We start from the raw sequence: 16,492 nt of genomic DNA, 5'->3' as shown, positions 1-16,492 counted from the left end.
AAGGGAATGAATTATTTAAATCAGAAGTCACCACTGCCTTCCAAAAATAGGCACCCAAATTGCAAAGAAGGAAGACAAGTAGGAGAATTAGGTTTCTGAGTGACAGATTGGCTCTTGAGAATGTGAATTTGGGAATAGGACATATGAGAGACCACTGAAAAGCATAAATGGCAAGATTAGATCTCTTAGGGATGAGAAATTAACAAATAATCTAAATGGATAGTCTAATGACTGAGGGAGTATACAGAGCTAGAAAATAAAAATTAGGACTGTGTCTTGTAAAGTTATATTTGCATAAGAAGATTAAAAAGAAAAAAATCAGAGTCCTCCCAAGGCAAGTGAAGCAAGTGAAGGAAGCCCCTGGCTAATCATGTGACTATTCTGCTGAAAGATCAACCCAAGAGTGATCACTAGGTCTGAGGCCAGTTGAAAAGAAAAAAAAACCCACCTTATTTGATGCTGGTTTTTCTTTCCTTCTTACTTACTACTCATCATTAAGTGAATACTTTCATATTTATTCAACAAATACTTAATTTGTGCTTAATCCTTAGTAAGTGCTTCCCAAGAGCCAGTACTCAGAGTGTGATGAGGACCAGCTTAGACTTGGGTCTGAGCTTTCATGGACCTCACAGCATGCAGAATTTACAACCATCTGGTACCATAAAAGAATTCAGAGAAAGCTTCTTAAGAATACACCAATTTTGAACAGGGAGTGCCCAAAATGGTCACACTTCTATTCACCTGGGAGTCAGGGTTTCTGTGGACTGTCCTGCGCCTTCTCCTCATTTTGGTGACATGGTCAACTGGCAACCTCTCAGCTTGTTCCTGGCTGCTGATCTGCATCTCAGCCTCATCACAAGAGGATGCAGAAATTTGACTTCCATCCTGAAGAGAAAGACATTAATCTGCCATGTCCTATTTTTAGAGTTATAATGTTCACGAAGAATCAGAATCTAAACTGAATAAAAAAACTATTTTACAAAAGGTAATTTTAATACTCTCTTGTACTGAATTATAGTCCAGGACAAGAATTTTAGAGTATTCCAAAAGAAATAATCACATTTAACATCCCCAGCTTGAAAAAAATAGGGTAAGAAAGCATTCAATGTTTTCTTAGTGTAATTAAGCCAATTAGCATTAATTTTTTGAGTATATGCTATTTGACAGGCAGTATGCTCTAACTAATAATTACAGCTAATATCACATCTTTACTGGGCTTAGTGTTTATACAAGTTAACTCATTCATTCCTCAAAGCCTAGGACATAGGTAGTAACATTATCCCCAGTTTACAGATGGAAAAATTGAGGCTCGGAGTCCAAAGTAACTTGTCAAGGCCAAAATAAGGGAGTAAGGTAAAAACAGCACCTGTACAACCATAAACTAAAAGTAAAGAGCTAAATTATCACAACAGTGTGATAAAGGTACCAAAAGATAACATACAAACTTGCTTATTTTATAAGAACTCATTGAGGGCCTGGGTGGCTCAATCGATTAAGCATCTGACTCTTGATTTTGGCTCAGGCCATGATCTTGCTGTTTGGGAGTTCAAGCCCCATGTTGGGCTCTGCACTAACAGTGCAGGGCTTGCTTGAAATTCTCTGTCTCCCTCTCTCTGTGCCTGCCTCTCTCTCTGTCTCTCAATAAATAAACATTTAGGAAAAAAAAAAGCACAGTATAATATTTGCACTTATTAGTATTAATGGCGGAAGACTGGATTCATTATTCAACACATGATACAGAGACAACGATGCTTTTTATCTTTGTGGGGTGGGCAAGGAATCTTAGTTCTTTCACACCAAAAGGAAATGTGGATGGGTACAAGATTTAAATGTAGAAAGGAAACTATAAAAGCACTAGGAAATTGGGGTATGTGGGTGGCTCGGTTGGTTGAGCATCTGATTTCAGCTCAGGTCAAGACCTCACAGCCCATGAGTTCGAGCCCCACATCTGGCTCTGTGCTGACACTTCAGAGCCAGGAGCCCTGCTTTGGATTCTGTGTCTCCCTCTCTCTCTGCCCCTCCCCTGCTCACTCTCTCTCTCTCTAAAATAAAATAAACGTTAAAAATATAATTAAAAAAAAAAAAAGCCCTAGGAAACAAAATAGGTGAATATATTATCATGAGTATGAGGAAGGCCTTCTTAAACATGTTCTCTTACCTGAAGACTATAAAGGATAGGCTTGATCTGTTCCTGGTGTTTTTGTTTTTAAAAAAATTCAAATGTTTTGAAATAAACTAATATTATACACATACGGCTAAAAAAAAAAAATCCAGTAGTGAAAAGATTATAATGGAAAGCAATTGCTTCTCTGCCCTACCCTTCCCATTTCTAGGGCTTAACTTCAGGTAGTCACTTGTGTATCACTCGTGATTTGCTAGTGGGATATTCATTTGTATTTTCAGTCGCTATGTTTAGTGCCTCTCATATACTGAAATCTAGCTCCTGCCCCACTCTCACCTCCCATCTTCTTCCTGACAGCATGCCACCACCTCAGTCATTCTACGAGTCACCTTTGCTGCTTTAAAGATTCTAAGCCTTTCAATCTTGTCTCACAACTACACAGTATATCCTGTAAATTCCAAGTGCCGCATCCTTATGCTTCCCTTCATTCTGTCCTCCTTTTCTCGCTGTCATCTATTTCTCTTTAAGTTGTGAACATTTATAGCTTGTTACATAACCTTAATTGAACCATCTGTTCCTTGTCTGTGTGCCTGGATTCCAAGAGCTAACAAATCATTAAGTTCTTAAAGCTTTTGTTGTTTTCTTGGTCATCTCAGTCTCCTTTAGGGTCTTTTTATTTATCTTAAGCTCTCTCACACTGGTGACTGGTGCTGTCTATCCTATTTCAAAACAAGGAAGACCTCATTAGAGGCTTGGATGTGTGGGAGGGCCTGTTACCTGGTGCAATCTGATGTACAAGGGTCCTTAGGTGGGGAAGAAGCTATTATGTAGAGGAATCCTTGAATGCCAGAAGGCAGAGGACTTTGCTTAATAACACTGACTTTCCTTACTGAGAAACCTTCCAATATTACAAACCGTAGTTTGTAGTGACACCTGGTGCTCTGCTTGTGGAAGTGGTGGGGGTGAATGTTTTATATCCTGATTTTTCAATCCATTTCACTATGGTGCCTGGACCCCACCCCCTGAGAGTTGATTTGGTTGGCCTGGGTTTGGTAAGACCTATGTATCAGCATATTTTATTTATTTTGAGAGAGAAAGAGTGTTAGTGGGGGAGGGGCAGAGAGGAGGAGAGAAGGGGAGAGAGGGAGAGAGAGAGAAAGAATCCCAGCAGGCTCCATGCTTAGTGCATAGCCCGATGCAAGGCTCAATTGAACGACCCTGAGATCATGACCTAATAGGAAATCAAGAGTCAGACACTCAAATGACTGAGCCACCCAGGTGCCCTAATTTATCAGCATTTTAAAAAATCTCCCCAAATGATTCTCCCATGCATCCTGCAATAAGAACCATAATATAAAACAAATTTATGGGGAGGCAAAGAATAAGAAGGTTTTGAGAATGCCAGGTTTTAGAGGTAAAACATTGCAGAAGTAAAATAGTTCCAAGTCATAAAAGGTCCAAGATATGCTAAGGAAGAGGGGGAAGCAAAGTTACAGGAGTGAGGGAACAAGCAGGCAAGGACAGTAAAGAACATCCAGATGGACCTGTGAATTCATTCCAAAGAAAGTCAGGGCATGAGGGGATGAGGAAGAGAGCAAGACACCAAATACCAGAAAGCAACCAGGGAGTCGGCAAGTGACAGCTGAAAACAGATAAGCATAAATTCAAAGAAACAAGGATACATGAGAATAGGAAGATGCTATCTGTATCCCACCTCCCAACTCCCTGGATAGTCATGGGGAAGCAAAAGAAACTGCTTCCACTGTAAAAGTGTTGCCCTTGGGTTACCTGTATTGCTGGAATCTAAAGAGATACTTTTTTTAAGTTTACTTATTTGTGAGAGAGAGAGTGACTGAGTGAGAGAGCAGGAGAGGGGCAGAGAGAGATGGAAAGGGAGAAAATCCCAAGTAGGCTCTGCACGGTCACACTGTCAGTGCAGAGCCCCACAGGCGTTTAACCGACTGAGCCACCCAGGGGCCCCAAGAGATGCTCTTAAAGTACTTATTTATCTCTCCTACAGGGACTCCCTTATTAACAGAGTGCAAGACAGGTCCCCTAATTGTCCTTTTTATTTTATGTTTTAATGTTTATTTATTTTTGAGAAACAGAGAGGGAGGGAGGGAAGGGCACATAAGCATGGGGGGAGGGGCAGAGAGAGAGAGAGAGAGAGAGAGAGAGAGAGAGAGACAGACAGACAGAATCCAAAGCAGGCTCCAGGCTCACAGCTGTCAGCACAGGGTTTGAACTCACCAACCTCAAGATTATGACCTGAGCCAAAGTTGGATGCTTAACCAACTGAACCACCCAGGCACCCCCTTAACTGTCCTATTTAGAAGCCTGTTAGCCCAACTCCCAGAGATTGCATATTTTTCTTTAATGTTTATTTTTGAGACAGACAGAGATAGCACAAGCAGGGGTGGGGCAGACACAGAGAGGGAAATACAGAATCTGAAGCAGGCTCCAGGCTCTGAGCTGTCAGCGCAGATTTCAACATGGGGTTCAAACCCACAAACCATGAGATCATGACCTGAGCCAAAGTCAGAGGCTTATCTCACTAAGCCACCCAGGCACCCCTGAGATTGATTGTTTTAATCCCATGCATTTTATGTGAGTCTGGGAGGCTGACAGTGATCAGGAAGGGTATGTTCATTCCTGAATGCACCATGATGTACCTATAATACACTTGTCTAAATCCAAGACTGATGAGGCGCACCTGGTTTAGACACGGAATCCTTGGCACACAGCCACACTAACCCACATACAGCACTTCCCCAACCCATATAGGTAAGGCTGACCTACAGTGTGAGAATAAGGCTTCCAAAATGTGCCATGTCCCACTCACTCAGATGTGATCCATACCTGTGCACTCCCTAGGTGATGATTTGGGGGGGTCTGGAAGTTTGCACGTCTGTCAATCCTTGGTAACATTAATGATCTCTTTGCCATGCATTTGGACTGTGTTGACTCTTTCTGTAGCCTTAGTAAATAAACTCTGTCTATAACAGGTCCTCCCATCAATCTAAGCTCACTATTGATATATTAAGAATTCTTGGGGCTCCTGGGTGGCTCAGTTGATTGAGGGTCTGACTTCAGCTCAGGTCATGATCTCAGAACTCTCTCTCCCCACCCCACCCCTGCCCTTTGCTCTACTTCCTTGCTCTCTCAAAATAAAGTAAAAAAAGAATCCTGACTTAGGAATTCTTTATCTGATTTATGCTTTTGTGAAATTTTTTCAAAATGAAATGGCCCAAAATGCAGAATTTGAAAATAGGATAATTTTATTTTTTTTTTAAATTTTTTTTTTCAACGTTTTTTATTTATTTTTGGCACAGAGAGAGACAGAGCATGAACGGGGGAGGGGCAGAGAGAGAGGGAGACACAGAATCGGAAACAGGCTCCAGGCTCTGAGCCATCAGCCCAGAGCCTGACGCGGGGCTCGAACTCATGGACCGCGAGATCGTGACCTGGCTGAAGTCGGAGGCTTTAGCCGACTGCGCCACCCAGGCGCCCCAAAAAATAGGATAATTTTAAATTTCGTCCATTAATTGTTATCCAAACTAAAATCTTGATTTCAAATGGCACCACAATCAAGTATCCTATATATGGAAGCGAGGGAGGGAGGAAAGAGATGGGAAGGGAGGGGAGGGGCAAATGGGAAGATGGGGGTACAGGCCGGGTGGTGGGGGGGGGGGGGGGGGCAAGGGGGGGGGGGAGATTGAGAGTAATATGATGTAGAATCTTAAAGCTAGAATTCAAAATTAATCCTTTTTTTTCTGTTTTAAGTTAATTAAACCAGGAGCCAAAAGAATTTTAAATATTAATAGTTTTAAATGTTTATAACTTGGAATATAGTTATAGAGATGACAAATACAGAGAGGGGAAAAATTACATTTTTGGTTTATTTTTATATTTACCTTCATTTCCAGATAGATAATGGATGCTCTTCAAAGCCCGGGGCCTTAAGGCCTTTCCCTATTTTCCTCCATTTCAAGTTTAGAATCCTGGCTCTGTCAAAACCTTTGGTGTAGGTCTGACACAGCCAGGACAGGCTCTCTCCCATTAGCTCTGGTTTACAGTTCACCACACAGGGCACTTTCACAAGCCCAACTCACAGACCCTTTGACTCTTAATATTCAATTCAGCCAAGCAGATGTTATTTCCATTTTAAAGAACAGAAAACTAAGAATCTAGTCACTTGAGTTTTCCAAGATGACACAAAAAGAAATGACAACTGCTATTTAACCTGGGTTTTTCGGGTTTCAAATCCTGTTCCTTCCCTGCTCATACCAGGCTAGTTCTTGTAATGATTGCCAACTAATAATTAACCTTTGCATTTGTATGAGAACATCTTATTCAACAGATTACTTGCTATATGCAGTTTCTCTATAACAAACAGTTATTATGAAAGGATTTATTATTACCAGTAATTATCTCTTTGGGGTAAATATCATGTCTTAAGTCATCACTCATTAACTAAATATAATTGTTTTAATATTTAATAGGTGATAAAAATATTACTTACCTGATTCTCATTTTCTTTTTTTGCTTCATGTTGAAGGTGGGCTTTCAAGGCTTTTAATAATTTGCCTGCCTGCAGGAAGGTTAAAGACTTTATCAGTAGGGCCAAAAATCAAGTAAGCAAGAAAGATAATAACCTATCTTTCCCATTTTTAAGGACAATTATTCTCCTGGTCTTGTATTCCTCAAGGCAGCCTCTGGGAACAGGAAGATGACCAACACAGAATTGGCCCCACATAGATTTCACACCAGAACAGGGAAGTGAGACAGGGAAAGAGGAAAGGACCACAGAGGCACGGGGCTAAGAACCAGCATGGGGAGGCCTAGGCTATTGTACAGAAACACAAATGGGCACAGTCACCAAGATCTGGACCACGAGTCAGGGTCAACTTCAGGAGGTAACCAGACACACCAGTTCTAAGACAAAGACATGATGTCTATAGCTGCTGAGGTGTGAAGGATGAACAGGACAGCAGTGGCTACAAGTAAGAGGTAAATAAATCACATGGGAAGGCGAGAATGAGGGTGGTTTGTGGAACTCGAATTCAAAGTGGCCAGAGCATGGAGCTGCTGGAGGGATGGTGAGAGAGGACCCTGGGAAAGTGGGCAAGGACCAATCCTGCCAGGCCTTATAAGCCTCTTGAAAATACAAACTTTACCCTTAGAGTAAAGGGCATTGTCTGAAGAGTCCGCAGCAGCACAGCAGCACAAAATTTTACCAATTTTGCTTTATTCAAAATTGTCCTACTCTGGTAGGACATTGTGCAGGATGCACTTGATGGCAGGAAGACAAAGTCAGGAAAGCATCTGGAAAGCTGTTGCAGGAAACTAGAACGGACTGTGGCCTGAACTAGAGCAGGGTTAAGGCAGTATGGACAGATTCAAAACCTTTTTAAGAAGTAAAATCAGTATGAACATAGGGGTTGAGGAATAGTGAAACTTTCTTACACCTAGGTTTCTGCTTGGGCAGCTCATGGAACATGGTGGGGGTCTCTCAGATGAGGAATGCCAAATACAGGCAGGCTTAGAGAGGAGGATGGTTAAAGGGCTCCTGAGGAAAGGGACTCCTATTTTCTCTTTCCAGTCCAGGAAACCTCCCATTCTTGAAAGAGAAATATCAATCTGACTGGTTATGTTTTCTTGTGCTGTAAAAGATCAAGCATATTGGTTATGTTGTCTTTTCCTTCTCCTCCACTCAGCCAGGCAGTTGAAAATCAGAGATTTCCTTCTCAAGGTGGGCTCAGCCACCACTTCTCATACCATTTATCATTGGCCATGTGTCCAGGAGAGAACAGCAGAGATCCAGGTTTGGTTTAGGCTTTAGGGGACAGGAGAGGCTGCGCTTAGGGTGTGAAGCCCATCCTCCAGCCCAGTTCACCAGTATGCCCTATAAGTTATTAGTCACCATACTGGCTAGTAATAGAGTGGTACCTATTTTCTACTTGCTGTTGTTTCTTGAACCTCTCTAAGGGTCTTCTCTGTGAAGGGGATGATTGGCATGGCAAAATTGAGGCATTCTTGGTTCTTCTATCAAATTTTGCCAACCACTTCATTGGATTTTATCTTTTTTTTTTTTTTTTTTTTTTGGTAGTGAAAACGCTTCACCTAAGATCTACCTTAGCAAAATAATAATAATAATAATTTAAGAGGTAAAGAGAATGTAAGTTGGGGGAGAGGGGCAACGGGAGAGAGAGAATCTTAAGCAGGCTCCACGCTCAGCACAGAGCCTGAAGCAGGGCTCCATCCCATGAGCATGAAATCATTACCTGAGCCAAAATCAAGAATCGGACACTCAAACAACTGAGCCACCCAGGTGCCCCTAGCTTAGCAAATTTTTAAATATATGATACAATATTTTTTGTCATAGGTTCGAAGTTGTACAGGTTTCCAGAACACTCCTTAAAATGCCACAAAAATACCAAGCTTGTGATAATGATAAAACGAGGTGCCTGTGGCAGAGCCAAGTCAGGGTATCTAGCTGACTGATGTTATGGGGTGATGCTCACAAGAACCAAGCAGGAAGTGCAGGTGTTAGTATACACAGGCATTCCCTCAACAAGCACTTATCATGCTGTGCACTGTCCCAGGCACTGGAGAGAGAGTGATAAATGAGATGGACAAGGTCCCCACTCCTCAGGAACCTCTACTGGTGGACCAGTGGGGAAACAGACTTTCTTAAAATTTCATTTAAAAAAAATTTTCCCCCCAATGTTTATTCACTTTTGAGAGACAGAGAGAGACAGAGTGTGAGTAAGGAAGGGGCAGAGAGGGAGACACAGAATGCAAAGCAGGCTCCAGGCTCTGAGCTGTCAGCACAGAGCCCAATGCAGAGCTCAAACTCATGAACTGAGATCATGACCTGAGCCCAAGTCGGATGCTTAACCGAATGAGCCACCCAGGCGCCCCTAGAATTTCATTTCAAGAGAAAGAGAGCTCGAATGGGGCAGAAGGGCAGAAGGCAAGAGAGAATTTCAAGGAGGCTCCATGCTCAGCACAGGGTCCCACATGGGGCTCGATCTCATGACCCTAGGATCATGACCTGAGCCAAAGAGTCAGACACTTAACTGACTGCTGAGCCACCCAGATGCCCCAGCTGTTTTCTTTTTTAAACATTTCCCTCCAAATCAGGATCAAACCAAGTATGTCACCTTACATCTGCAGGAGTCTGGATTTTATTTTAGGTGTGAAGGAAGTCAATCACCTTGATTACCAAGAGACTACTACATTGAGTCAAGAGTACAGGTGGGAAAGCAGCAGGCTGAGGCAGTGGTCAAGGGAAGAGGGTGTGTGGCCCAGGTCTGCAGCACTGGAGATGGTGTCCAGACGTCAGATTTCAGGAGTAATTGGGAGGAAGAGGCTACGAGGATGGATGTGGATCATGAAGAGAAGAATCAAGAGTGTTCTAATGTGAGACCCCACTAAAAAGGAGAACTATAGATCCATTTCCCTCATGAACATGGATGCAAAAATCCTCAACAAGATATTAGCCAACCAGATCCAACAATACATTAAAAAAATTATTCACAACGATCAAATGGAATTTATTCCTGGGATGCAGGGCTTGTTCAATATCTGCAAAACAATCAATGTGATTCATCACATCAATAAAAGAAAGGACAAGAACCATATAATCCTCTCAATAGATGCAGAGAAAGCATTTGACAAAATACAGCATCCTTTCTTGATAAACACCCTCAAGAAAGTAGGGATAGAAGGATCATACCTTGAGATCATAAAAGCCATATATGAATGACCCAGCGCTAATATCATCCTCCATGGGGAAAAACTGAGAGCTTTCCCTCTAAGGTCAGGAACAAAACAGAGATGTCCACTCTCGCCACTGTTATTCAACATAGTATTGGAAGTCTTAGCCTCTGCAATCAGACATCACAAAGAAATAAAAAGCATCCAAATCAGCAAGGAGGAGGTCAAACTTTCACTCTTCGCAAATTACATGATACTCTATGGAAAACCCAAAAGATTCCACCAAAAAACAGCTAGAACTGATTCATGAATTCAGCAAAGTTGCAGGATATAAAATCAATGCACAGAAATCACTTGCATTCCTATACACCAACAATGAAGCAACAGAAAGGGAAATCAAGGAATTGATCCCATTTACAATTGCCCCCAAAATCAGAAAATACCTAGGAATAAATCTAACCAAAGAAGTGAAAAATCTATACACTGAAAACTACAGAAGGCTTATGAAAGAAATTGAAGATGACACAAATAAATGGAAAAAGATTCCATGCTCCTGGATAGGAAGAACAAATATTGTTAAAATGTCAATACTACCCAAAGCAATCTACATATTCAGTGTAATCTCTATCAAAATAAAACCATCATCCTTCACAGAGCTAGAACAAATGATCCTAAAATTTGTATGGAACCAGAAAAGACCCCAAATAGCCAAAGCAATCTTGAAAAAGAAAACCAAAGCTGGAGGCATCACAATCCCAGACTTCAAGCTATACTACAAAGCTGTAATCATCAAGACAGTATGATACTGGCACAAAAACAGACATTCAGATCGATGGAACAGAATAGAGAACCCAGAAATGGACCCACAAACGTATGGCCAACTCATCTTTGACAAAGCAGGTAAGAATATCCAATGGAATCAAGACAGTCTCTTCAGCAGGTGGTGCTGGGAAAACTGGATAGCGACATGCAGAAGAATGAACCTGGACCACTTTCTTACACCATACACAAAAATAAACTCAAAATGGATGAAAGACCTAAATGCAAGACAGGAAGCCTTCAAAATCCTTGAGGAGAAAGCAGGCAAAACCTCTCTGACCTCAGCCGCAGCAATTTCTTACTTGACACATCTCCAAAGGCAAAGGAATTAAAAGCAAAAATGAACTGTTGGGACCTCATCAAAATAAAAAGCTTCTGCACAGCAAAGGAAACAATCAGCAAAAATTAAAGGCAACCAACAAAATGGGAGAAGATATTTGCAATATCAGATAAAGGGTTAGTATCCAAAATCTATCAAGAACTTATCAAACTCAACACCCAAAAAACAAATAATCAAGTGAAGAAATGGGCAAAAGACATGAATAGACACTTCTCCAAGGAAGACATCCAGATGGCCGACACAGGAAAAAATGCTCAACATCACTCATCATCAGGGAAATACAAATCAAAACCACAATGAGATACCACCTCACACCAGTCAGAATGGCTAACATTAACAACTCAGGCAACAACACATGTTGGCAAGGATGAGGAGAAAGAGGATCTCTTTTGCACTGCTGGAGGGAATGCAAACTGGTGCAGCCACTCTGGAAAACAGTATGGAAGTTCCCTGAAAAATTAAAAATAGAACTACCCTATGACCCAGCAATTGTACTACTAAGTATTTATCCAAGGGATACAGGTATGCTGTTTCAAAGGGACACATGCACCCTAATGTTTATAGCAGCCCTATCGACAATAGCCAAAGTATGGAAAGAGCCCAAATATTCATTGATGGATGAATGGATAAAGAAGATGTGGCATATATATAATATATAAATATGTATAAAATATATAAATGTGTATATAAAAATTATATATAAATACATAATGTTTATATATAAATTATTTGTATATATTTATATATAAATTATTTATATTATTTATATATATTATATACATTTATATAAACATATGTAAATATATATCATACACACACACACAATGGAGTATTACTCGGCAACGAAAAGGAATGAAATCTTGCCATTTCCAACAACATGGATGGAACTGGAGGGTATTATGCTAAGCAAAATTAGTCAGAGAAAGACAAATATCATATGACTTCACTCCTATGAGGACTTTAAGATACAGAACAGATGAACATAAGGGAAGGGAAGCAAAATTAATATAAAAACAGGTAGGGGGACAAAACATACAAGACTCTTAAATATGGAGGCAAACAGAGGGTTATTGGAGGGGTTGTGGGAGGAGGGATGGGCTAAAAGGGTAGGGGGCATTAGGGAATTACTCCTGAAATCATTATTGCACTATATGCTAACTAATTTGGATGTATATTAAAAGAGTGTTCTAATGTGGGTCTCAATCATCTACTGAGACTGGGAAGAGATCTTAATTGTTTTGAAGTGGCCATGTTGTTTAAGATGCACTTAAAGATATGAGTCAGCACCTCAGGAGAGAGGTCCCACCAGAGATATGGAGTCATGAGTTCAATATGAATTTAAAGTTATGATAGTGGATAAGGTCACCTGGGGGAAAGCACAGTTAGAGAAAAGACAGAACTCTGGGGCACTCTGCATTTAGAAATTTAGCAGAGGAAGAAGCAAGAGAGAAGGCTAGAAAGAAGTGCTGGTAAGATAGGAAAAAACTTAACATCAAATAAGCCTCAAAAGAAGTGGTTTAAGGAAAAAGGAACATTAGATCCTGCCAAACAGCAGAGGAAGATAGAGATGAACTGTACGCTTGGTAAGGTGCAGAGCATGGTGGCCTTGGTAAGAGCAATTACAGTGAAACAGAACAGAGAAATCAGGCAGCAAATGAAGGACAAGGTGTCATGAGAGAGCTTTGTTTTATTTTAAGATGGGGGATATTAAGACTTGATTGCATATATCATGGAAATGAGCAACCAGAGTGGGAAAAACTGATGTAGGAGAGAGGAGCTAACTGCAGGCACATAGCCCTGGAAGAGGGAACAAGATCCACAGCACAAATGGCAAGGCTGCCCTCACACAAAGACAGAGGTCTTGGGGATTGGGGACAGGCGCGGGATGGCTGGATAGTTTGATGGTGGAAAGAGGAGGTAATTCTTAGCTGATTGTGTCTATTTTTCCATGACCTATGAGGAAAAGTCAAGTGAGGGAAGGGAGCCAATTTGAGGTGAGAGGATATGAAATAATGGTCCTCAAAAATAGAGAAGTTAATGACTACCAAGGGAGTATAGGGGAATCAAATGCTCATTTTATGATTTATGGTCATAAATTTAAGTTCAGTCAGCAAAGTCAGGGGGTTTTCTCCAGGCAGAGTCAGCTGGTTAGGTACAAAGATTAAGCACCTAGCCAGGTTTAATCAGGCTTGGAATTTGGGCAGGAGAAGAAGGGGAGCTACAAGAGAATGCAGATGGCGCCAGTCTTTGTAATCTAGGCTTGTTTGTGAGCAGGAAAGCCAGGGCAGGAGTGAGAAGGACCAGTGGCCACACAGTAAATACCAGTAACTGACTCCTTCATTGAGACACTACTCTCAATGATAAAGCACAAAAAAAGGGCTAAGATTTTTCCTTCTAAATTTATTTTGAATGTTACCATTCTGATGGAATTTATTTAAATCTTATTCTGTTTAGTGTTTTAAAATAATCAAAAAAGGGCTGCCTGGGTGACTCACTTGGGTAAGCATCTGACTCTTGATTTCAGCTCAAGTCATGATCTCAAGGTTCATGGGATTGAGCCCCTTGTCTGGCTCTGTGCTGACAGTGCAGAGCCTGCTTGGGATTCTCTCTCTCTCTCTCTCTCTCTCTCTCTCTCTCACTCCGCCCTTCCCCTGTTTGGACACACACTCTCTTTCTAAATAAACATTAAAAAAGTTTTTTAAATCATCAAAATGATCATCTAATCTTGATCACTGCTTAGAGCAATTTGTTCATATTTTGCTTATATACTCTGAACTTAAAAAGCCAACTGATTTAACAAGCTCCTAAGCTGTACAAATTGTAAATAATTTAAAACATTTTAGTTATAAGAAGTTACAATCACATAAAAAGTTGAGAGCATAGTCTAATGAACTCCCATGTATCTATCACCCAGTTTCAACAATTATCAACATTCTGTTGTTCTTACTTCATCTTATTACCCTCTCTTTGTCCTAGAATATTTATAGCAAATCCCAGGGGTCATAACATTTCAGCTGTAAGTACTTGGCATGTATTACAAGAGAGAAGGCCTTAAAAAAAGGGGGGGGGGGGGGGGGGGCGCGCCTGAGTGGCTCAGTCGGTTAAGCGGCTGACTTCGGCTCAGGGCATGACCTCGCGGTCCGTGAGTTCGAGCCCTGCGTCGGGCTCTGTGCTGACAGCTCAGAGCCTGGATCCTGTTTCAGATTCTGTGTCTCCCTCTCTCTGACCCTCCCCCGTTCATGCTCTGTCTCCAAAATAAATAAATGTTAAAAAAAAAATTTTTTTTAAAAAAGAGGGGGGAACATAACAATACCATAATACTCCAAAAAATTAACAATATCTTAATACCTAGTCCAAGTTTAATTTTCGTCAACTGTCTCAAAAGTCTCTTTTTATAGTTGGTTATAATCAAGTAGTGTATGGTCAACTTTGGGGAAACAATACCTCTCAAGAAATATTTATTGAGGGGTGCCTGGGTGGTTGGGTCAGTTGAACATCTGACTCTTGATTTTGGCTCAGGTCATGATCCCAGGGTCATAGGATTGAGCTCCACATCCAGCTCCGTGCTGACCATGGAGCCTGCTTAAGGTTCTTTCTCTGTCCCTCTGCCCCTCTCCCCTGCTTGCTGTCTAAAATAAAAAATAAATTAAAATTTTAGGGTGCCTGGTGGCTCAGTCGGTTGAGTGTCTGACTCTGGCTCAGGCTGTGATCTCACAGTTTGTGGGTTGGTTTGAGCCCCACATGTGGCTTTGTGCTGACAGTGCAGAACCTGCTTGGGATTCTCTTTTCTCTCTCTGCCCCACCTCCCACCCCCGATCGTGCTCTCTCTCTCTCAAAAATAAACATTTTAAAAAATTTAAAAAATATATTTATTGATACCTACTATGTGCCAGATAATGTGTGCTAGAAAGGCAATGGGGTCTGTGGTGGCCTGAAATACTTTACTATGCCACTCTATAAAAACAGGTGACTAATCAGCTAATGCAGATTAGGTGCCTCAAGAGACTACAGGTGAGGCTTTTAGGAATCTATCTCTCTTGGAATAGCTCTTTAGAGATCCAAATGGTTGTGGGGCCTTAATGTCATCCAGAGCTCTGAACTCAGCAAGCCTCCACTGTAACTCTCTTGCCACCCTGTAGGGCATTATTCTAGCACTGCCAAGAAGTGATTGAAAATAATTATTCAGCATCTCCTATATAAAATGCACTGTGCTTAGTGTTGTAAGACTTCCAAGGGACATGGATGAGAATCTTGTTCAAGGAATTTAACTTTTAGTGAAGATAATTTAATACACAAATAACCAGAGGTGAAAGCCTAAAAGTGCTCAAAGAGAGTACTTGAAATTAAACTGCGTTAAAAGCACATACAGTTCCTGGAATTACTGGGGGTAGTGGACCTATGGCCAAGGAACTGAAGAGGAGGAGACCAAGTGCCAAGTCAGTGATATTTCTGATGGACTCTGAAGAGCATTTGAAAGTTATTAATGCAAATAAAGAAGAGGGAAAGACAAGGGGATATGGGGCCAAAGGATCAAAATTAGCAAAGACAGAAAGATGGACAAAGGTGTCAGGTGTTCAGAGACCAGTACAGTTTGGATGCTGTCTTGGATAAGATTCCAGCCAGAATGCAGAAAGCTGATGGGATTTAAGGTAAAGAATTAAGGCTTTATGAAATAGTATTGGGGAGCCATTAAAGACTAAAGCTCAGAAATATCTCCAAAGACACTCCTTTATTTAAGCCCCAACAAGTACCTGGGCACTAATTATTTTGTTTTAATCACTTAAAACCATTTGTAATACCTAACTTAGGCATTCACTCTGTAAATACCACACCCACACCCTGCAGAACAAATCTCGAGTACCCTAAGAATTTTGTGTGAAAACTCCACTGAAGAATATATAAACCCCACTCCCAAAATGAATCCGCACAGTTCCCCCTCAACGTTTTACAGCCTCGGAGACAAAATTCCAGAGTACGTCCAATAAAACCAAAACAAACGCTTGCGAAGTCAAGGCCTATGTGAGCCCCAGAAAAGTCAGCCTCAAAATAAGGTGAATACTATGGCTCCCTCTCCGTTTGCCCAGCTGGAGGGACAGCCGCCTCATCCCCCGAGGTTCCCGTTCGGTCTCTTCCCACCACCTCTCCGAGAGCGCTCAACCTGCCCCGCGGGTTACCTGCTACGTACCCTCAGGTTAGCCCGGAGGCCCAGACTCTTGGCCAAATTCTGCAGGTCGCTGTATTTGAAGGTGTCCAGCTCCTCAAAGGAGGGTACAGTCATGTCGAGCTGCATCCAAGCGACCTGGATAGCACAGACACTCTAAACTAAACAGCGCCGTTCAAAGCTCTGGCGCCACTTTAAGCGTTGACTAAACCGAACTTTATAGAGAGTTTAAATTGAAAATGCTATACGTCTATTGGTTAAAAATGTCTTGAAGGCGGGGTCTCCTGGCGTTGACCAATAGAAACGAAGATTCCCCTCCCAGCAGGCC

General features: G+C 41.5%; 1 protein-coding gene across 5 annotated transcripts in view; it reads right to left on the bottom strand.

Annotated features, from left to right (window-relative positions):
* Positions 1–16,381, bottom strand: part of NUSAP1 (nucleolar and spindle associated protein 1) — a 44,075-nt gene extending 27,694 nt beyond the window's left edge. For 4 of the 5 annotated variants that reach the window (XM_049613389.1, XM_049613390.1, XM_049613391.1 and 1 more), the window contains exons 1-3: positions 16,189–16,381; positions 6,645–6,713; positions 742–885 (exon numbers count right to left, since the gene is read on the bottom strand). In XM_049613389.1, the coding sequence (XP_049469346.1) occupies positions 742–885; positions 6,645–6,713; positions 16,189–16,293 (318 nt within the window). In that variant the 5' untranslated portion in view covers positions 16,294–16,381. The remainder of the gene's footprint in view (positions 1–741; positions 886–6,644; positions 6,714–16,188) is intronic. The other variant, XM_049613393.1, reaches the window with a different exon arrangement.
* Between the last annotated feature and the right edge of the window lie 111 nt (positions 16,382–16,492).

This window comes from Panthera uncia (assembly GCF_023721935.1).
Source record: "Panthera uncia isolate 11264 chromosome B3 unlocalized genomic scaffold, Puncia_PCG_1.0 HiC_scaffold_1, whole genome shotgun sequence".
NCBI lineage: Eukaryota > Metazoa > Chordata > Mammalia > Carnivora > Felidae > Panthera > Panthera uncia.
This window is presented reverse-complemented; position numbering and strand designations above follow the sequence as displayed.